This window comes from Schistocerca piceifrons, chromosome 3, assembly GCF_021461385.2.
Source record: "Schistocerca piceifrons isolate TAMUIC-IGC-003096 chromosome 3, iqSchPice1.1, whole genome shotgun sequence".
Lineage (NCBI taxonomy): Eukaryota > Metazoa > Arthropoda > Insecta > Orthoptera > Acrididae > Schistocerca > Schistocerca piceifrons.
In genome coordinates this window covers 105,558,116-105,582,152 of record NC_060140.1, presented here as the reverse complement: position 1 = coordinate 105,582,152, position 24,037 = coordinate 105,558,116, and the positions used below count along the sequence as shown (strand labels likewise).

General features: G+C 39.4%; 1 protein-coding gene across 3 annotated transcripts in view; it reads right to left on the bottom strand.

Moving 5' to 3' along the window:
- The window catches only part of LOC124790089 (tyrosine-protein phosphatase Lar), a 537,690-nt gene that overhangs the window by 46,549 nt on the left and 467,104 nt on the right, over positions 1–24,037 (bottom strand). For all 3 annotated transcript variants that reach the window (XM_047257655.1, XM_047257656.1, XM_047257657.1), the window contains 3 exons: positions 15,950–16,089; positions 15,643–15,845; positions 10,049–10,218 (listed from right to left, as the gene is read on the bottom strand). In XM_047257655.1, the coding sequence (XP_047113611.1) occupies positions 10,049–10,218; positions 15,643–15,845; positions 15,950–16,089 (513 nt within the window). The remainder of the gene's footprint in view (positions 1–10,048; positions 10,219–15,642; positions 15,846–15,949; positions 16,090–24,037) is intronic.

Below are 24,037 nucleotides of genomic sequence, written 5' to 3'. Positions count from 1 at the left end.
GACAGGTACCGATTCTCAATATTTTTTATTATATATACTTAACCACAAGAGTGAAAGGAAGGAATATTACAGTTTAACCCTAGAACAGTAATGGGGGGGGGTGGGGGGGGGGGGGGTTGTTACATTGTTACTAAACCATTGTAAATTTTTCTACTTAATATGTTATTCAAAGGATGACATAACTTATGTTTATTCATTAGTTAATTAAAATTATAAGGTCTCCAGCCATATGGCACATACAGACTAATTACAAAATGTTCTGTTTTATACCCTATGCTGATGATACGAGATTGGCAGGAACCGCTAATGGGTACCAACTGCAATCATAAATTTTATGAGGTTTTAGTAATCTGGGGTTAATTTTCTATTGACAATTAAGTCATTAGAATCAAACCACAAGCCAAAAATCAACAAGGAAAGTCAGAAACTTAGTCCCCCCCCCCCCCCCAAAGGAACTGTCCCAATATTTGCCTTAACTGAATTGGGGAACCAATAAAATCGAAATACCAACAGCTGGAGAAAGATTTGAACTTCACAAAAATTGACTTGTCCAAATTATATGCTCCTCTGCTTCTAGTATTTGGCAAAAACCTTGTTTCAGTATTTGAACTGTTAACTTGTTTCAATATTTTGAACTGTTCACAGACTACAAGCAATGTTATGACTTGTGTGGCTCAGCCTTTATAATGGACATAGACACAATAAAAGTGCAAAAAAGGATGGGAATCACAGAGGTGTGCAATGTGATAAAAAAGGTAAGTGATTTGCTATAGGAAACTGTTATCTTTTTTTATCTTGTTTTACAAGAGTATCTTAAGGCAGACTTTGTTCGACTGAAAGTAAAGCCTTTAATCCCAAATCCAATGAGGTGCTTTAAATGCCAAAGACTTGGCCACACTACCTTAAGAAGAACAGGCAGTGCAGCATACAGGAGGTGAACCAAAGAAAACATGCTAGTTGCCACCATGGTGCATTAACTGAACCAGTTAAACATCCAGGCTGGAGCTGGTAATGCTGTAAGTTCAATGAAGAGAAGAAAACTGAAGAAATTAAATTCACAAAACGCATACCTCTAATATACCTTCCTAAGAATATATAATTACAAAATATTGAGAACCAGTATCTGTCATCTGCATCTGCCCTCATTAGCCAGTTATGAGGCCAAGTACTTCAACCTAAAATAGGACACACAATTCTGGCACCAACACATGTACATGTAACTGCACATACACGGCAACATTTGTTTAAAACATCCACAGTCAATTCTAAATTGATGCAGGCAATAAAGAAACTCATCAATCATTAAACATTGTTAGTGACTCCCAGTGATGGCTCTATTGCTGCCCCAAAAACACACACACAGATATATATATATATATATATATATATATATATATATATATATATATAAAACGAGAAAGTGTTGGTTGTTGATAGACACAATGTTTGTGTGTTTTTTAGTGTGTGTGTGTTTTTTATTGTGTCTATCAACAACCAACACTTTCCGTTTGGTAAGTTACAGCATCTTTGTTGTTTTGTTATAGATATTTTTCCCACGTGGAATGTTTCCCTATATATATATATATATATATATATATATATATATATATATATATAAAATAGAGGGAAACATTCCACGTAGGAAAAATATATCTAAAAACAAAGATGATGTGACTTACCAAATGAAAGTGCTGGCAGGTCGACAGACACACAAACAAACACAAACATACACACAAAATTCAAGCTTTCGCAACAAACTGTTGCCTCATCAGGAAAGAGGGAAGGAGAGGGAAAGACGAAAGGATGTGGGGTTTAAGGGAGAGGGTAAGGAGTCATTCCAATCCCGGGAGCGGAAAGACTTACCTTAGGGGGAAAAAAGGACGGGTATACACTCGCACACCCACACATATCCATCCACAGTCTCACTTTGTATTCACCTTCCCCTTTTTACCGTAATACAATTTTATCCCGCCTATATATACTCAATAATACGTAACCGACTTCCAAACCATAACCAAAAAAATTTTTATTTTCCGCTTTCAACACTACCGCTGCTATAAAATCCACCATTTCTAGTTCAATAACAGCTGCTTTCACGTATTAAACAACCATTTCGGCTAGTTCTAATAACTTTCACTTTATTTCCACTTCCGTTTTTCGCACATCACTGATAATTTTTAGGCACTCCCCACAGGTTTTAACGTCATTATTTCTTCGTCAGACAATTGTTAGCCCCATTTTCGTAATCTTTCACCACAACACCACTCCTTTTAATAGATTTACACGTTTTTTTCGAAATTTTCCCTAATTTCTCCATCCTTTAACGTGTTTTAGCGGCAACACAACCACCTAACCTTCATGCACATCGCTGTCTACCAACCCAAGTTCACCACAGGATCAACTTAACCAACACTTTTTCGCCTTTTTTCATATCAGATCTCCAGTTACTTTCTAATTCACCCTTATCTCTCCCCATATATTTTTATCTTTCATTTTCATTTCAACCTCATGTTACACTTTCCACCTTCTAATACCATGTCACCCTCACAACACCCCCACAACGACCCCATTAAGTTTTATTTACATTCCTCCCGCAAACATGCCTTCACCCTTGCCAGATTACGCTCGCATATTTTATTTTCTCAGGCTTGTCTGACATTTGGCATAACCCTCAAAGGCCTCACACTTATAGTTCCCATCTCTGGCTGCAACCCTTCTTTCCATCAGTCCCTACACCAGTTCCAAACTGAACAATCCATTGCCCTCACCCACCTAATCCTTGACCTACACATCAACTCAGCCAATGAACACACCCGTCAACTCCTATCCTTAATAAAAGTCCTCAATCTTTCCTCTCCCACATCCACACCGGCTATTCAGAGCATCCTCCTACAGGCCAACCGCAAATTAGAACAGCATGCCACCCTTCACCTCAAAAAACTATCCAATCTCCTGGTCTCCCACCTCCGGAAAGGCAACTCACTCACCCTTCACAACCTTTCCAGCAAACCTCAACCACCTCTCATTGCACACAAACCCAGTCTCTCCCATCTACTCAGTCTCCCACTTCCAGCTCCACTCCCTCCAAAACCTCAAAATTCCAATCAACACAATCTGGCACCACAACACCCTAATTCAGTAGTTAACCTTTCCTCCAAACCTCTCTCCCAATCCAAAACCTCTGTCCTATCCAAAGGCCTCACCTTCAGCCCCACTCCCAGTTTCAACCGAACAGCCCTCGTCAAAGATTTACTGTCCTACACTCGTACTCTCTGCTGGAAGTATCACTTTGCCACAAAGAAAAATGATCCTAATCCTACCCCTAATGATCCAACTCCCCAAGACACTATCCAAATTGAACCCTGCCTGGAACAGTTCCGTCCTCCGTCACAGCGGGACCCACCTCCTCTTCCTCAAAATCACCCTCTCCAAACCTTCCAGGAATTTCTGACTTCCAGCCTTGCCTCTCAATCCTTCTTAAAAAACCTTAATCCTACTCCCAACATCACCACTGCTGAAGCCCAGGCTATCCGTGATCTGAAGGCTGACCGGTCCATCGTCATTCTTCCGGCAGAGAAGGGAGTATGTGACTGAGGGACTGCATCAGCTTTCAGACAACACCACATACAAAGTTTGCCAAGGTAATCCCATTCCTGATGTCCAGGCGGAGCTTCAAGGAATCCTCAGAACCTTAGGCCCCCTACAAAACCTTTCACCTGATTCCATCACCCTCCTGACCCCACCGACACCCCGCACCCCTACCTTCTACCTTCTTCCTAAAATTCACAAACCCAATCATCCCGGCCGCCCCATTGTAGCTGGTTACCAAGCCCCCACAGAACGTATCTCTGCCTACATAGATCAACACCTTCAACCCATTACGTGCAGTCTCCCATCCTTCATCAAAGACACCAACCACTTTCTCGAACGCCTGGAATCCTTACCCAATCCGTTACCCCCAGAAACCATCCTTGTAACCATTGATGCCACTTCCTTATACACAAATATCCCGCGCATCCAGGGCCTCGCTGCGATGGAGCACTTCCTTTCACGCCGATCACCTGCCACCCTACCTAAAACCTCTTTCCTCATTACCTTAGCCAGCTTCATCCTGACCCACAACTTCTTCACTTTTGAAGGCCAGGCATACCAACAATTAAAGGGAACAGCGATGGGTACCAGGATGGCCCCTTCGTACGCCAACCTATTCATGGGTCGCTTAGAGGAAGCCTTCTTGGTTACCCAGGCCTGCCAACCCAAAGTTTGGTACAGATTTATTGATGACATTTTCATGATCTGGACTCACAGTGAAGAAGAACTCCAGAATTTCCTCTCCAACCTCAACTCCTTTGGTTCCATCAGATTCACCTGGTCCTACTCCAAATCCCATGCCACTTTCCTTGATGTTGACCGCCACCTGTCCTGGCCAGCTTCACATGTCCGTCCACATCAAACCCACCAACAAGCAACAGTACCTCCATTACGACAGCTGCCACCCATTCCACATCAAACAGTCCCTTCCCTACAGCCTAGGTCTTCGTGGAAAACGAATCTGCTCCAGTCCGGAATCCCTGAAGCATTACACCAACAACCTGACAATGGCTTTCGCATCCCGCAACTACCCTCCCGACCTGGTACAGAAGCAAATAGCCAGAGCCACTTCCTCATCCTCTCAAACCCAGAACCTCCCACAGAAGAACCACAAAGGTGCCCCACTTGTGACAGGATACTTTCCGGGACTGGATCAGATTCTGAATGTGGCTCTCCAGCAGGGATACGACTTCCTCAAATCCTGCCCTGAAATGAGATCCATCCTTCATGAAATCCTCCCCACTCCACCAAGAGTGTCTTTCTGCCATCCACCTAACCTTCGTAACCTCTTAGTTCATCCCTATGAAATCCCCAAACCACCTTCCCTACCCTGTGGCTCCTACCCTTGTAACCGCCCCCGGTGTAAAACCTGTCCCATGCACCCTCCCACCACCACCTACTCCAGTCCTGTAACCCGGAAGGTGTACACGATCAAAGGCAGAGCCACGTGTGAAAGCACCCATGTGATCTACCAACTGACCTGCCTACACTGTGACGCATTCTATGTGGGAATGACCAGCAACAAACTGTCCATTCGCATAAATGGATACAGGCAGACAGTGTTTGTTGGTAATGAGGATCACCCTGTGGCTAAACATGCCTTGGTGCACGGCCAGCACATCTTGGCACAGTGTTACACCGTCCGGGTTATCTGGATACTTCCCACTAACACCAACCTATCCGAACTCCGGAGATGGGAACTTGCTCTTCAATATATCCTCTCTTCCCGTTATCCACCAGGCCTCAATCTCCGCTAATTTCAAGTTGCCGCCACTCATACTTCACCTGTCATTCAACAACATCTTTGCCTCTGGACTTCTGCCTCGACTGACATCTCTGCCCAAACTCTTTGTCTTTAAATATGTCTGCTTATATGTGTGGATGGATATGTGTGTGTGTGCGAGTGTATACCCGTCCTTTTTTCCCCCTAAGGTAAGTCTTTCTGCTCCCAGGATTGGAATGACTCCTTACCCTCTCCCTTAAAACCCACATCCTTTCGTCTTTCCCTCTCCTTCCCTCTTTCCTGATGAGGCAACAGTTTGTTGCGAAAGCTTGAATTATGTGTGTATGTTTGTGTTTGTTTGTGTGTCTGTCGACCTGCCAGCACTTTCATTTGGTAAGTCACATCATCTTTGTTTTTATATATATATATTTCCCACGTGGAATGTTTCCCTCTATATATATATTATAGATGGAAACATTCCACGTGGGAAAAATATATATAAAAACAAAGATGCTGTAACTTACCAAACAAAAGCGTTGGAATGTTGACAGAGACACTAAAAGACACACAAACACACACACAATTTTCAAGCTTTCGCAACCCAAGGTTTCTTCATCAGGAAAGAGGGAAGGAGAGGGAAAGATGAAAGGATGTGGGTTTTAAGGGAGAGGGTAAGTAGTCATTCCAATCCCGGGAGCGGAAAGACTTACCTTAGGGGGAAAAAAGTACAGGTATACACTCGCGCGCACACACACACACACACACACACACACACACACACACACACACACACACACACGTGTGAAAGCACCCACATGATTTACCAACTGACATGCCTACACTGTGAAGCCTTCTATGTGGGAATGACCAGCAACAAACTGTCCATTTGCATGAACGGACACAGGCAGACAGTGTTTGTTGGTAATGAGGATCACCCTGTGGCTAAACATGCCTTGGTGTGTGGCCAGCACATCTTGGCACAGTGTTATACCGTAGGGGTTATCTGGATACTTCCCACTGACACCAACCTATCAGGACTCTGGAGAAAGGAACTTGCCCTTCAATATATTCTCTCTTCCCGTTACCCACCAGGCCTCAGCCTCCACTAATTTCAAGTTGCCGCCGCTCGTACCTCACCTGCCATTCAACAACATCTTTGCCTCTGTACTTCCGCCTCGACTGACATCTCTGCCCAACCTCTTTGCATTTACATATGTCTGCCTGTGTCTGTATATATGCGGATGGATACGTGTGTTTGCGAGTGTATACCTGTCCTTTTTTCCCCCTAAGGTAAGTATTTCCACTCCCGGGATTGGAATGACTACTTACCCTCTCCCTTAAAACCCACATCCTTTCATCTTTCCCTCTCCTTCCCTCTTTCCTGATGAAGCAACCTTGGGTTGCGAAATAATGAAATTTGTGTGTGTGTTTTTTAGTGTCTCTATCAACATACCAACACTTTCGTTTGGTAAGTTACAGCATCTTTGTTTATATACAGAACACTAAAAATTCTGATATAGATTGTAACACGTGGTGTTGGTACAGCAAAAGTAATTTATACTGGCAGATAAAAAAAGTGAAGTGCCCAGAAGTGGAGGATGAAAAACAAAATGAAACTTCATAGGCTGAAAGGGCACGTGATGTTATTTCAGTGATTACAAAATATAGTCAAATTCACAAAGAACCTGACGGTATAAGCCCACTTATCAGTATGAAGTTGAGCCCCCTCTGACCTGGATGCATGCACTGATTTGTTGAGAAGGGTGTCTTAAAGCCACAGTATCCCCTCCTGAGGCATGCTGGCACACAACTGATGCAACTGGTCCTTGATATCCTGATGAGTTGACATCCAAGATAATCCCACACATGTTCTGCCACGGACAGGTCTGGGGATCTTAGTGCCACAGAAGTACCTCAACATCATGCAGACATTTTGTAAAGACACACGCTATATGTGGACAAGCCCATCGGGTTGAAAAATAGAGCCATGATACTGTCACATGAGAGGTCACACATGAGGGAGCAGAATGTCCATGATGTGTCAATGTGCTGTTGACTTTCCTTCAATCAATACCAGCCATGAAGTGAAGTAATTTCCCATCACACCCTACACACCGTGAAACTATGAGTAATGTCTCTGTGGCTCTCCAAGACATTGGAAGAATGGACGCCCCCCCTCCCCCCCCCCCCCCCCAAGTCGCCACTGTACTTGGCGTGGATGGGCAGCTGGGGTAGTAAGAACTGTGATTAACTATTGAACACTATGTGATGCCAGTCATTAGCAGTCCAGGCTTCCCAGTCATGCCACCACTCCAAATGCAGACATTTGTGTTGTGGTGTTAACTGCAACCTATACATGGAATGGTAATTCCCTAGTCTCTGACCAAACAAGTAGGATGACACAGAATATTGCAGGGAGTCTGTTACTTGTTCTCAGACGGCAAGACAGATGTAGAGGCGTTACAATGTGCTTGGTGTACAATATGGTGATCATCCCTTGTAGTGGTCAGTCCTGCACAATCAGAACTTGTCAATGAGTATGAGTTCCCTCATGTTCTCATACAGACCAACAACAGGCCACTGCCACATCCGAATGCCCCACAATTCTAGATATTGCACGAATCGACTAGCTGGCTAAATGGAGACTCACAACGAGGCCCCTTTCAAACTCTGTCAGGTGCTGATAACACTATCTCACACAAGTACACAGTATCTCCATGTCCTTCACAGTAATCACTCAACATACGATTCTGTTCACACCATTATAGACCCAACTAGGTCTGGTAAGTACACTAAACATGAACAACACTAATGCACTTTGATGGCCATTCTACCTGTCGGAGTGAAATTCAATTTACATACCTGCCAAAGGTGTGTACAAAGTTCTGTTGACATCAAAACATATCTACTGGGTGCTCCACATTTTTTGTCATGCAGTGTAGTTTTCCTAAGCACGATCTGATACACTAGATGTTAAAATGTAGTTCTGTACAGGAAAATTGTGGTATGCCATATGTAGTAGGTCCATGAGGTAGCAGTGTAGGCATCTTGCTACATATAACAACAGAGCCTGGCATGAGAGCCATACTTGGCAGCGTTTAAACCACAATAGCTGATTTCAGCAATCATGCCTTTCAATTAAAAACATTTCTCAGACACTTCTGTGAAAAGTTTCGGTGCCAGCATTGAGAAGCACTACATCACTGCGCACACATGTTCAAGAGCTAATGAGTGTTGTTAGAAAGAGTATATCATTCTTCTAAAAAACAAATTACCTGTTTCAGTATCTTGCTTGATACAAGTTATGGGTATTAACCATGCAACAAAATTATTTGCCCCTAGGCATACTAACATCTGGCTGCACACTATAACTTGCTGAAAATCTTGTTTCAGTATTATGAACTGTTCACAATATAAAAAGGGGTTTTACGTCTTATGGCTCATCACATATATTGGCACATCATGGCACTTTTACTTGAATTACATGTTGAATGTAGCTATACTTTGATTGGGTACTCTCAAAGTTTCTTACTTTTTATTACATTTGTACCTTGCTGAGCTGCTGTTATCTCGACAAAGAAAGTGTCATTTCTTAACCACTTAATAAATGTAAATGCACCAGCCACACCCTCTTTATCAAATGTTCTTTCTTCATATTTATTTCTATAAACACGGCCTGTATTATGGAACATGTGTTGTTATGATCTCCAGGAGAAGCTTGATCATGAGAACTAGCTCTTGTTTGCTTTGGTGGCTTTATTACAGCATTACATCCATTCTGCTGGGAAGTGTGTTTAGTTATCTCTGTAAACACGTTATCCCCACAAACAGCTATGGAAACTAAACAGTCCACTCAGGTAGGAGCTGTCTGCCTGGGCATGGCTTATTACAACTGAAGTATGGCATTCTCCACAAAGGTGCTTGCTAACAATTTAAAATAAATCAATTAAACTCTTCAAATCCCTCATGATACGAATAGTTAAATCAAGACCCCGACTGCCTGCAACAAATAAAGTTTGATTGTCACAACAACAGTGATTCTAAAGAAATCTCAAAGAACACAGCAGTGTTGAATGGGCTGCACTGGCCAAGCTCCAGCTATGTAGCCCCACAACTGGCAGACGTGTACACAGTCATTGCTAGCTGGGTCCCTAAGGGGGAGGGACAGAACAGAGAATAGTTAGAATTCCAAGAGAGAAGGAGAAGTAGCACTGTGGACTTAAGAGTTGTGTTTGCCAAACATGAACTTGCAAAAGAGTTCATGTCATGAACTCACAAAAGAGTTGTGAGCCTGCTGAGAGGAATACTGAACTGGAAAATCACCTGCAACTCTCAGTCCTGAGAAGCATGGCATATCATCCGAGCTCAAAAATTAATAACAAAAATTTTCATCCTCTGTCCTGCTGTAACCCTTATCAGTTAGGATTGTAAGTGTATCCCCCAACCAGTCTTACATTAAAATTTTCCAGTATTTTCCACTTGTTACCAATCTCTATGTCCTTTGGGAGATTAGGTATTTGGCTTGAAACATTTCAGATTTAGCCATCTTTTGTCTATCTCTTGATGACTGTTGCTGTCTTTTGTACAATAAGTAAATCTGTCTATTGTTATCTTATCTGAAATTCCATCACTGCTTATGCTCTTTGGATTTTTAAAAATATGTTCACATGTATCTCTTTCCTGAAAATTGTGACATAACTGAAACAGAATTATGAAAGCAGTGTCTGAACTTACCAAGTTCAGGTATCCGGCGATGTTGTACTGTGGTGCCCTTCAACATTTCTTCTTTTAATGGTTGATCCTTGACGCCGTAGCGTAACCGATAGCCAAGAAGTTCACCATATGTCAGTGTGGGACGCTGCCATTCAAGTTCAACAGTAACAGATGGTTCTCTCTCAATTGTCCTTTGGGATTACATCAGAATATTGAAGTAAGTCACAGTTACTAATCATAATATTCTGCAGTCTACACTCTATAATTAGTTTAACAGAAAAAAGGAAACTTGATACATTATTGCAATAAAAGAAAAAATAGCTGGATCTTAGTAAAATGTAAGGTTAACAGCCCTTGAAACTAAATAGTGAACAACAGCTATATACGGTATAACCTCTGTATTAAGTGAGCCACACAGACCCCCTCCCCCCGCCTCCTGCACAAACAAACACACATACACTCTCTCTCTCTCTCTCTCTCTCTCTCTCTCTCTCTCTCTCTCTCTCTCTCTCTCTCACACACACACACACACACACACAGAGAGGAGAGAGAGAGAGAGAGAGAGACAAGTCTTGCTTCTAGGTCTAATACATCCTCTGCTGCATTCTATGTAGGCATGACAACCAATAATCTGTCTGTCCGCATGAACGGCCACCAACAAACTGTGGTCAAAAAACAAGTGGACCACCCTGTAGCTGAACACACTGCCAAACATGATACCCCTCATCTCAATGACTGCTTCACAGCCTGTGCCATATGGATCCTTCCCACCAACACCAGCTTTTCTGAATTGTGCAGGTGGGAAATTTCCCTGCAATACATCCTACGTTCCTGTAACCCTCCTGGACTCAACCTTTGTTACTCCTTGTCCTCACCCATCCAGTCCCCTCCCTGTTCCCATTCCAGCACTACACAGCCGTCATTTCACCACCACACCCAGCTTTCCGCTACTTACCCCCCCGCCCCCGCACCTTCTCTCCTGCCCTCCGTCTAAACTGCAACACTTCACTGTCCACCACTCCCACCATACTATCCCTCCCCCTCCCCACCCCAGCCTCCTCCTTACCCCCACCCAGTTGCCACTTCCATCATGCACTGGTGCTGCTGCTCTCAGTGTAGTTTCAGCTCTCTGAGACTGCAGATGTGTGTGCAAGTTGTGCTTGTGTGAGTGTGTGTGTGTCTACTGCTGACAAAGGCCATAATGGCCGAAAGCTATGATTGTGTGAATCTTTTTATTGCTCCTATCACGGCTCATCATCTCCGCTATATGGTGAGTAGCAACTTTCCTTCTCTCGTATTGTTACATTCCATCCTGGGTTTTCCTTTGTGCAACAGTGGCTTATGTTCAGGGGGCCCTAAATGCAGGGAATGTGCACTAAACTGAAAAATAAAGTAAACCTCAAGTGAAGCACTTTGTATTAACTTTTGATGAAATATTTAAATTTTAGCCTAAAAGGTTCAAATATGCAGTTGAGCTCACAAAAAAGTTTAGAATTAAAATGTTCAATAACAGCATTCACAAAATAAACACAATTTTTCCAAAGTTTGAGATCATGTTATGTAAATTATGTTCTGGGTTATAAAATATATGGTGACTAATGGAAGAGTGGTGCGCCTGCTCTACTGTTATGTGTTAGAAGTTCAAAGACAACATGAATAATAAAAGAGCCTACATTCACATAAAATGTAACAAATGATTTTCTGTCAAAAAACTACAACTATAAGTCACAAGATGCAATTACAAATTGGTATTGATTTTTTATTGGTCCTGTTTTATTATACAGCATAAATTGACAAATCTGCATATTAAAAACCATGGATGAACCTCTGACTTCAAGAATTTTTATAAATCTTTTCACCAAAAGAAAGGTGGTTGTTGTTGTGGTCTTCAGTCCAGAGACTGGTTTGATGCAGCTCTCCATGCTACTCTATCCTGTGCATTCTTCTTCATCTCTGAGTAACTACTGTAACCTACATCCTTCTAAATCTGTTTAGTGTAACCATGCCTTGCTCTCTCTCTACAATTTTTACCCTACATGCTTGCCTCCAATACTAAATTGGTCATCCCTTGATGCCTCAGAATGTGTCCTACAGTAAAGAAAGGAAAGTATAAATAAATACACAAAATAAGGAGAAAAGGAAGGTAAAATGTACTGGAACTGCACAGAACGAGAATATTCTTCATGTCTAAAATAGAGAGAGATTAAATGCATGAAATACACTTCTCTTTGATAGGTGACACTTTGGCAACAGTTATACTCCACATGTAATATATTTTTTGCATACAAACCCAGCTATAATATGTCACGGTGACACTGGTCAAAAATATACCCGTTCCTTCCTCCACAGAAATGCTACATGTGTATCAGAATTTATTACTTCTGTACATGTTTTATTTCCCTTTCCATATAACAAAAACATCTTTATAGAGCCCAAATAAATGTTAAAATACACATAAATTTCATGAATCACTGGCAACAGTGAAAACTACATTTCCATTTGCACCTTTGTCAACAAAGAGAAGATTCATTTTGCAACAGCAATACCACCAATCTTCAGCTGTACTCCTACGTATGGTACTAAGCTCTTCTGTTGCTCCCTATTAGCTAACTGCAGCCACCCAGACAGGTCCATAATGGTCACCCCCCCCCCCCCCCCCAGCTGACTGTGTGTGAAGCACTAACAATTAGGCTAAGCACTCAGAGTCAGTACTCTCCTATGCTCCTATGCAAGCACCACCTGTCAATCCATTGTTCGGATTTTCTTGCAAGTGCACTTGTGTATTACAGTTTCTGAAATTAGCATGAGGAAAATATCTCATAACCTAGCAAGAGCCCAAACCCTAGACTCAGTAATAGGCGTATTAGCTTCACAGCTGTATATCACTATGACTGCTGATGATCTTTTACCATTCCCAGCCCAGTAGCCTCAACTGGCTGTAAACAACACCCCCAACAGACTGTGCACAACTATTAAACTTTCTCAACATTATAACCTCATAACATATGGCATAACATACCCCTAGAAGACTGAAATTATCTAAAAAGGTACAGGAAAAGATTCAAAAGTAACAACCATGGAAAAAATTACAGATACTTACAATGCATGCAGTCAACAAACATGCCTTTCTGCACAGTGCTAAGTAACAACAATTAATGTAAGTGCCATTCAAGTTTTCCTTTAGTTATATACTGCATGTGAAAACATATCATAACAGTATACTTCAAACGAAAGAAGAAAAAGGAGTAAAGGAAGAATATACCAATGTGAAGTAATTTTTATGCCACTGCTTTTGTATTTATAAAGATGTAATCAAATGTCAAAAATAATTTTATGCCACAGCCAGTTTTACAATACAGTCAAAGGTATTTGTTTCAGAAAAGCTGTTAGCTTCCTGCTAAAACTGACAGTATTATAAACTATCAGTCACATGGTTCCCAGTTTAGTTACAACCTACATGGATTGATGTCATAGGAGTCAATGTTCATCTAACAAAGTTAACGTAAAAGGTCGTGAGTAATTTGTGATTAAGTGTACTATGCTATACCAAACATTAGACATGTTGTTGTTGTTGTGGTCTTCAGTCCTGAGACTGGTTTGATGCAGCTCTCCATGCTAATCTATCCTGTGCAAGCTACTTCATCTCCCAGTACCTACTGCAACCTACATCCTTCTGAATCTGCTTAGTGTATTCATCTCTCGATCTCCCTCTACGATTTTTACCCTCCACGCTGCCCTCCAATGCTTTACTACTTTAAGTGTCTCATTTCCTAATCTAATTCCCTCAGCATCACCCAACCTAATTCGACTACATTCCATTATCCTTGTTTTGCTTTTGTTGATGTTCATCTTATATCCTCCTTTAAAGACACTGTCCGTTCCATTCAACTGCTCTTCCAAGTCCTTTGCTGTCTCTGACAGAATTACAATGTCATTGGCAAACCTCAAAGTTTTTACTTCTTCTCCCTGGATTTTAATACCTACTCCGAATTTTTCTTTTGTTTCCTTTACTGCTTGCTTAATATACAGATTGAATAACATCGGGGAGAGGCTACAACTCTGTCTCACTCTCTTCCCAACCACTGCTTCCCTTTCATGCCCCTCGACTCTTATAACTGCCATCTGGTTTCTGTAAAAATTGTAAATAGTCTTTCGCTCCTTGTATTTTACCCCTGCCACCTTTAGAATTTGAAAGAGAGTATTCCAGTCAACATTGTCAAAAGCTTTCTTTGGGATTGGAATTATTATATTCTTCTTGAAGTCTGAGGGTATTTCGCCTGTCTCGTACATCTTGCTCACCAGATGGAAGAGTTCTGTCAGGACTGGCTCTCCCAAGGCCGTCACTAGTTCTAATGGAATGTTGTCTACTCCCGGGGCCTTGTTTCGACTCAGGTCTTTCAGTGCTCTGCCAAACTCTTCACGCACTATCGTATCTCCCATTTCATCTTCATCTACATCCTCTTCCATTTCCATAATATTGTCCTCAAGTACATCGCCCTTAACTTAAAATACATAACAATTAACTTATGGAAGAAGCTGACATTATCAGATTCCCAGGACTAAATGTGGACAAACACTTCAGCTGCAGTACACATGTTGACTTCCTATCAAATATGATTAGCTGTCTTGCATTTGCAATGCACATTGCACATGCTAACAAATTCTACTGACATGAGCAAAAAAAAAAAAAAATTACAGCAAACAGAATCTTGTCACCTATTATTTCAGATACTGCATATACTAAATGTTTATGAAATTATAGTCTTCCTACACAGCAGACAAAAATACTTGAGGAGAATCTATGCTACACACATACAAACTGAAATTATATGCACAGACTTCACAGTATATGAGGATGACATATAATAAGTTAATGGACAAAAATGTACTTTATATGAAGCCAGAGAATCTAAAAATAAGGCTACAGCAAATGCTTTGGGAGAAATGCTGCTATTCAGTAGAAGAATTCATAGATGATGAAATGATAATTTGAGCAAGGGGTAATTCAGTGTTAGATTTTTATTGTATGTATGTAGAACATCTTTGTATTATTATTTTTATGCTGTTTGTTGACATCAGTTGGAGGATTAGCTTACAGTTCTATGATTAAGTTACTTTATATAACAAATGGTGAAGCTAAAATTCTTTTAATTTCTTTCTTTGATTCACTGCACAACAAGTATGATGGAATCTAGTCAGCTGTTTGGTTGCGAAACAAGTGAAATCACAAGAAATACTCTTGTCTTCCAATGCAATAAACAAAGTATACAAGATATCATTACAATAAAATTGCTTCAGACTAACAAAATATTTAAATTAATTAAAAGGAAGGTCAGCATTGGTCGTAATATTGATGTTTTATTGATAGCAGAATTGATTTTCGACCACAGTGATCACAATTGTGATCGCTTCTCAGTTTTGGTTATTGATAATTTGATCCAGTGTCTGAGTTTAATATGATCACTATATGATCGAAAATTGATTCTCCTATCAATAAAACATCAACATTACAACCAACGCTGACCTTCCTTTTAATATAACATATACGGTCGCGGTGCACACAGCACTCCATGGAGTCGCCAATCAATAAAATATTTAAAAGCACAGGAACTCACTTTAGATTAACTGTTGGTCGATTGGGAACACCACCAGGGGTGTGAACATGTACTGGCTGGCTCCGATCACCATCACCCTTTCTTGTAAGTGCTGCAACTTGCACAGAGTATTTGGTGTCAGGCTGAAGACCAGTCACATTGAATTCTTGCACATTTCCATCGAGAACATCAAATCGGATTGGATCATTCAGTAGGCTCTTTCCCTGTTTTGTATTTGATTGTTCATTAAATGACATACACGGCTGTGACAGGAAACAGAAATTTACCTATGCTTAAAAGATCATCTTCCAAATGTGAAAAGACTAACCTCTTCCCTCGTTTCCTGTACATGAATGTGGTAGCCTCTAATTATGCCATTACGGTCTTTTTCAGCTGGAGGCCTCCATTTGACATTAATGGCTGTTGAATTTATGGCTGTGGCTCGAACATCTTGAGGGTCTCCTGGCACTGCAAGTTATGAGATACTGTATGTAGCATACGATTCAGACAGTCACATTTTTAAGTAATATCTTCTAACCATACACACTCAGTCATCAAGCACTCTCAGATAGAAGAACAAGAATTAAGAAATTGTATGTAACAGTATATCAAGAAAATTATGATTTTTAAGTTTGCATGTAAAACTGGTATTAATACTTTTGAAAGCTCACAATGAAAGCATAAATAGTAGCTTGAATTTGATGCTGTATATTTGCTATTGAAAATCACTCTTACATAGGAAAAGATTGTAAATGAATTCTGAATGTTTATAACTTTATTTCAATTAAAACAGACAAATAATTCTTGAAATTAACTACATCTAATAGCAGATACATTACCTTTTTACGATCCTTGTTGTGAGGAAAAAAAACTGTGTATGACTCACCGTGCATTTAAAGACTCTGGGTGGAATGATTATGACTATTTCTAGTTTTTTCTGATTATGTGGGGCTCATATTTGTCATACAGGTTTGTGTTTCTTATATTAACAGGAGAGAAGTTACTAGTTCTTAAACACTGGAGTGGGATGATGAGCAGTCCTCCATGACAAAGGAAATGAACATTTGAATACCAACACAGTAAGACACCTCGAGTATGAATGCTAACATTCAGAAGGCATAATCCAAAATGAGATAATTATTGCTCCTGATTAATAAAGATGACTGAAAACGTACCTTTTCATTTTTGTGTTAATGCCCATAATACCGCTGGTTAATGATTGGAAGGTCCCACTGCTACCACTAATCAACTAACTATAAAGTAATAACAGATCAAATACCATTCAGTATATCTATCAACACTACTGTAACAGAAATAAGACTGAGATATTTTTTCTGTACTGTCTAATTATGTAAAAATGTCTACAAAGGCACACATCTGAGGAAATGTTATGGAAAGTACTCACTGCGGTCTGCTGCTGAACCGGATGAACCCAACAGTTGTCAGGAAAAAAGTGGAAAAAATTGTAATGTAAGTGAGAAAAGTATTTTTTCTTCTACATATCAAAAAATTCTTTTTTGTGTGTGAAAACTGTATTTTGATTAGTCAACACGGCAAAAAATTGTTATAGTCTGTTACTCTGTCCTTTCAAAAATGGCAAATGTGTTACTGTTGCAGTTCCAAAATGGGATATTTTTTTCAAAAATCAAAATGAAAAAACAGTATGTGTTTGCAGAGAGCTGTTCTTGTGTAATGCATGTAATATGTTTTCACCATGCATGATGTAATCAACAGCACATAAGCTACATTTTGAAGAGAGATGCCAAATCAAGCACTGTAAAGAAATTTATGCAAATGAAATAACCACAACAAAATAGCAAATGAAACCATAAACCAATGCAGTAATACAGGTGTGTAAACAGGAGAGGTAGAAAGCCTTCTACTGTACTACAAGAAAGAGTTAGGGCTTTTCTACACAAGCCTTTTGGTAGAAACTGCTACAATTTATAGTTGTGCTAAAACTGTCAGAAGTGTAAGATTGTTAATATTGTTTTTATTTCTTCGGTTTTCCCCCTTTTTTAAAAAAAGTTGGCAATTAATAACCTTCATTTATTGACAGTTTTAAACACAAACTACATGGAAAGAGTAACTGAATTATACAGAACATGAAGCAAATAAATTCCCCAAATGTTTAGTGAAACTGAAACACTCATAGCACAGAGCTGGCAATTTACAATAGCGCTCACACACTTTACACTCTTACTCTGGCATCAGAGAGGAGTCACACAGTGAGGTTTAGTTCTTTATTCATTTTGAAAGAAAATGCTGCCCTCTGACAAAGTTATTAGGAAAGCTGGTATTTACTGCATCAAATGTGCACCACAACTTATCAAAATCTTCATACGACAGATAAGGTGACTTATAGCAGATTTCAAATGGAATGATGCAGCCTCTTCAATAAGGAGTGCAAATCATTACTAACTGACAAAAACGTACACAGTTATGTTGGCGACATCTGGTACCTCCAACAAAAGTATGCATGACTACTCAGTGTTTCCATAATAATAATAATAATAATAATAATAATAATAACAATAATAATAATAATAATTCAGGATATGAAAGTTGTATTTTTTTTTTTTTAATTACAATGTGAGGTCATCCAAGTCCAACTCATGCAGGTCTGAAAAGTTTGTGTTATGAAAATTACTTTGCCTATCATTGGCCATTTTTTGGCAATAGTCTTCCATCATATTGTGGATTAATATGTGTGTTAAATGTGCAACTTTACATTTCCCAGAACAGTTCTGTTCCTTCCCATGACAGAAGATTAAATTTATGAGTCAAAATTACACAAGAACACATTACTGTATTCCTTAGTCCTCGAATGATACAATCACAATGCCATAATGAGTCTCGATTAGTCAGTGGTCATCTTTGGACTAAAGGCACATGCTGCAAGCATTTTACATTCAGTTGTCAACATTAGTAGTGGTCAAAACCAGTTACACTACTGCAAAATTATCATGTAATTATGTTGTAAAAAGTATAAAAATAAAAGAACATAACTCAATCACTTAAACCCCAAGACAGTATGTCAGTACATGATAACATGTCATTAGTTCACAGGGCCCCCAAAACAAATGAACACATTAACCAGTTTGTTACAGTTTGGCATCATATTATTTAAAAATAGCTAGTTCACCAAATAATACAGTATAAGATGAAGATCAGTAAATGAGATCTACATCTATGTACATACTCTATAACTCACCATATGGTGCATGCCACAGAGTTCCTTGTTCCACTGCTAGTAATTCCCTTTCTTGTTCCAGTCACAAATAAAACAAGGGAATGATGTCTTATGCCTTTGTACAAGACCTAATTTTTCTTATTTTATCTTTGCGGTCCTTATGCGAAATGTATGTTGTCAGCAGGAGGATCATTCGGCAGTCAGCAGCAAATAATAGTTCTCTGAAATTTCTCAGTAGCACTTCATGAAAAGAGTATTGTCTTTCCTCAAGGGATTCCCACTTGAGTTCATGGAGCATTTCTATAATACTTGCATGTTGTTCGAACCTACCAGTTACAAATATAGCAGCACACCTCTGATTTTCTTTGATGTCTTCCTTTAATCTGACCTGTTGGGGATCCTAAACACATGCTCAGTACTCAAGAATAGGCCACACTAGTGTTCTACACAAGTCTCCTTTAGAGATGTTCCTAGAACTCCCCAATAAACTAAAGATGGTCATGTGCCTTCCTTACTATCAAACTTACGTGCTTGTTTCATCCCATGTTGGTTTACAATGTTATGGCTGGACATTCAATCAGTGTGATTGCGTCAAGCAGCACACTAATGTTTTATTCAAACATTGTGGGACTCTTTTTCCTGCTTATCTTCAATACTTTATATTTCCCAAATTTACAGCAAGTTGCCATTTATCATACCAAATAGAAATTCTATTCAAGTCATCCTTCTTCCCCCTACAGTCACTCAATGATGACACTTTCTGGTACACTAGAGCATCATCAGCAAACACTTGCAGATTCCTGTTTACCCAGTCCATTTGATCATTTATGTCTAGTGAGAATAAGAGGGGTTCTATCACACTTCCCTGGGGAAGTTTCAGTTCATGATTTAACACATTTCCTGGCTAGTTTTACTGGAGATATTGACATGTCTTATTTAACAGTAGTTTCCACTGTGAAGATCCACTATTCAAAGAAATAAAAGGTAATATGTAGTTTCTTCATTACCCCAGCAGATTAAAATAAGAGAGAGAGAGAAGAGAGAGAGATCATGGGTATTACTCAAGTAATAACCTTTCTGAATATTTTGAACAGCATATGAAGTATTAAACGCATTCTTGGTATGCAAGAATCCTGTATATTGTACTTGATCAGTTCCATAACTTCCAGTATTAAACTGCACAAAGCCAACTGATTGCACAATGATGCATATGTTTACTGATTGCAAACTTTTACTTGGTCACTGAGTGGAGGATACTGGGTGCAGAAGCTTGCAATCGGCTCATAGCACATTTGCTGCTGAGAGAAGTGCCACCTCCTTTCATCACAGCAGCCACCTTGCAGCTTATAAAAGGCATGGACATGGAATAGGTTAATGTGCCACAGAAGTGACATGAAAGTTGATGGTGAGTCGCTACAAGGGCTGGGTACAGCCTCTTCCCTCCCTATCACAAATGATATTAACCATCACTAAGCACAACACAACAAACATATCAACACTATATTCACAATGGCTGTTTACTGTTAGAGGGCACAATAATGTTACATAACTAACACTGGCAGCAATTGTAAACATTCTGGAGTGGTACAAAGACAGCTGGCTCCCACCGATAACAGAGGGGCAAGTAACAGTACATGATCAGTACCTTATAACAGAATCTTAAATGTATAATATCAAGTTGACATGAATAGCTGCAGTTGTATTACTTGTGCTTCCAAAATGTTGATTGCTTGCACTTCCCAAATACTGCATTCTCAAATGTTGTAGCAGTCAGTTTCTTTATTGGCTCAAATGATAAAAAAGCTTTTATACAAGCACAGAAAAATAAACTCTAGTGTACCCTTTCTTCCACCTTATAATACCACGAGGCATATGGTGTGTTCTATCAAATTCATACTGTACTCCCAGCTGCTTTGTCCTGTACACTTAGTAAACATGTACTTGTGTCTATTTTGTTTAGTAACAGCAACAACACATTTTTATATCTATAATATCAGTATTAAGCATTTGCTATATTGCTCTACCTGTGTCCTCAGACAAAGAGGTCAATAGTCTGCAATATACCCTGACAAAAGACTTCGCCTGTAAGAGGTGCCCATATGCACTCACATGGACCTGACCTCTGATGTTCTGAAATAAAACAAGCCACCTTGCTAGCATGAACACCATGCAGTGCTTCATATCTACCTCCCTGAAGTAGTGCATACATGACGATGTTACTTACTGGACCACCCTTGAACAACTCTTTGGACTGTAAATACACAGATGCTGACCTTTGGAATATTTATACAGACAAAAGCAATGGTAAATACTAATTATCATTATGGTTGTTCGTTCTTTGTATTCTGTAGGGACTATAGACAAAATAGTTATCAGAGAATATAAATCATTTTTGCTAATCTAATAACCTTTCTCTTCCTCTGCATGGCTACTGAGTAAACAACTGCACAATATTTTGACATTTAATACTGAATTTCTCAAAGTGACTTTAGCAAGCATTTCTTTTTTTATATTAACAATACTTCATCATTTTTCTATGAAAGTCTGTCACTCATCTTACCAATACCTGATTTGTTCAACCATCTCATTCAGGAAGTTATTCCTTCATATTTGCTGTGACTATTTAGCAACTATGCGCCTCCAGTCAAAAGGTATGACATTTTTTTCCGATTTAATTAAAATTTTTGTCTTTGATCTTAATTGAGAGAAGTGACTGCACAGGAGAGGGCACGATACTGGCTACACTGCCTTATGGAATCTTTCATAAGAGTCTTATGGTACATGTGATGTTAGTAGCTACACTATTATACATTCACAGCACAATAATGGTCCTATTATATTTTTGTAAGACATGCAAATGAGCAACTTGTAAGAGCACATATGCAGTCCACTAACTTTTCTGTAAGTTTTTGTCCTACGATTCTTTATGTCACAGACAAGTTATACACCCCAATGACATCTAATACCCTGTTTTCAAGCATTCTGTAGAACACATGAAGTTCTTAGGTACTTGTTTTACCACTTCAGCCATACAAATACGTTAACCCAGTCACAATTCTGAATATGGAAATTGACCCCTATTTTTATCTGTTTCAAGCCCTATCTTTCCATCCCTGCACTTATGTTTGTCCCATGGTTTTTTTTCCTCTTTTACATTTTCCTCTTTCTTGTGCCTATAATAAAATAACAATAATGATAACAATTCCAATTATTATTACTATACCAAATTTTTCCCTGTATCCTTACACATCTAGTTTTCTTTTCTTTTATTTACATTTCTGAATGTTAGTTAGTTCTTAACTTCTACATTTTTTTCCTTCAATTCAAGTTCTGCTCTATTCTTTACTATAATCCTATTTATCGTCTTGAAGTTCAGCTGTCATCTTTGAGTAATCAATCACTTGCAGCACATTACTAGGGTACTTAGCAAGTGTGTGTGTGTGTGTGTGTGTGTGTGTGTGTGTGTGTGTGTGTGTGTGCGTGTGCACACGCGTTCGCGCGTGTGCACATGTGTGCATGTGCTTGCATGCATTTGTGTGCACATTTGCGTTTGCGTTTGTGTGCAGATGTACTACTGTTGTCCTAAGTTTAATTTTTCTCAATCTGACTCCTCACTTCTCCTTTTTTCTGTTTTATCTCCCTTCCATTCTGACAGGGTAAATAAATCCACACATTTAAAAAGTTCCATTTTTCTATGTTTTCTTAAGTGTCTCTTACTGATCACTGGCTTGCTTACTGTCAATATTTTTTTCTGCTACTTACATAGTCCAAGATCTGGAGTGACTTTATGTATTTTTTTGTTTTCAGTGTTTTATTTTGTCCTTACATGCTGTGCAACTGGACATATGATGCAGTATATAATTTTTTTTTTTTAATGACTGGTTGTAGTTCAATATGAACCATCCTCAGATCTGATTATACCAGTTACACAAATAATCCATCCAGCTAATAGCTGAGGATGGTTCATATTGAACTGTAACCAGTCATTTAAAAAAAATAATGCAATCAGTGTTGATACTTAATCTGTAAGAAACTGGTATCCTTCCATGCCCTTACTCATTTGTGGAAACAAGAAGAAATCACACATGGTTAGATCAGGTGAATAAGAGACATGGGGCACAGGGGTCATGCCATTTTTGCCCAGAAACTGGTGCAATGATACAGCTGTGTTGGTGGAAAACCAGACCCCTACCCCAACAGGTTGAGTATTTTTAAGGCACACAGTTAATGCAACCTTCTCAGACCCTCCATATAGAAAACGCAGAGCAGTTCTAGATACTCTCAACTTCAATGAGCAGACAAGCCTTTCACAAGTGTGAAGCTGTTGCTCTCGCCATTGACTACAGCTTCACTGAACTCTGCTGCTAATGGGCAGAAAATTTCCAGTTGGACTTAGTTAGTACACATGGGACTTCCTAGCTGAATTTAGTCTCAGTAATAAACTTCAAGTTGACCTGGTCAATTAGTGATTAATTAACTATTCATTAAGACACGACAAGTCAACTTTTCAGTTTCCTATTTTGAACTCTGACTGAAAATAGTAATCCCTTATGTGAATCACTTCTATTTGTATGGATTTGCATCCAAACTAACTGCTGTATTTCAAATCTGGGCTGATTTAGAGCTTTCCTTTCAAGCCATTCAGTGCTCTTTTTTTTCTGGTCAGTCAGATCCCAGGGCAAAATATGGTAGCAACCCTACTCACTCCCATACTTTTTGTTAAAATTCACTGTTTCAACCTAAGAAAATCCATTTAACTCTGTCATGGTCCGTTGTGAGTCTTCAAAAACCAGTTCATAGATTTTTTCAACATTTTCATCTATAAGGTCTATTGACAGATGTCCAAATTGAGGTTCGTCAGCAATCACCATGTTACTATTTTTTAAACAAGGAAAATATCCTTACAGTTGAGTTCTTCCCATAGTGTCATCTTTTGCCAAACATAAAACAAAATTTCACAACTGCACACGGTTTTTTGATACCCGCAATTGTGAAAAACAAGCAAAGAAAGAAACATGAAACGAAAAAAAGGAAAAATCGGAACAGCTGAAAAACTCACTACAGGCAAAAAAAACCTAGCAAGAAAAAAAAAAAGAGTACTATGGAAGCTCTTCCCTGATCAACACTATGTGAGCACTTTTGGATATCCTCTTATATCAGCTCCAGAGCAATTTCTACACAACATTTTATGTGGGGACGACCATCAACCAGCTATCCAATGTA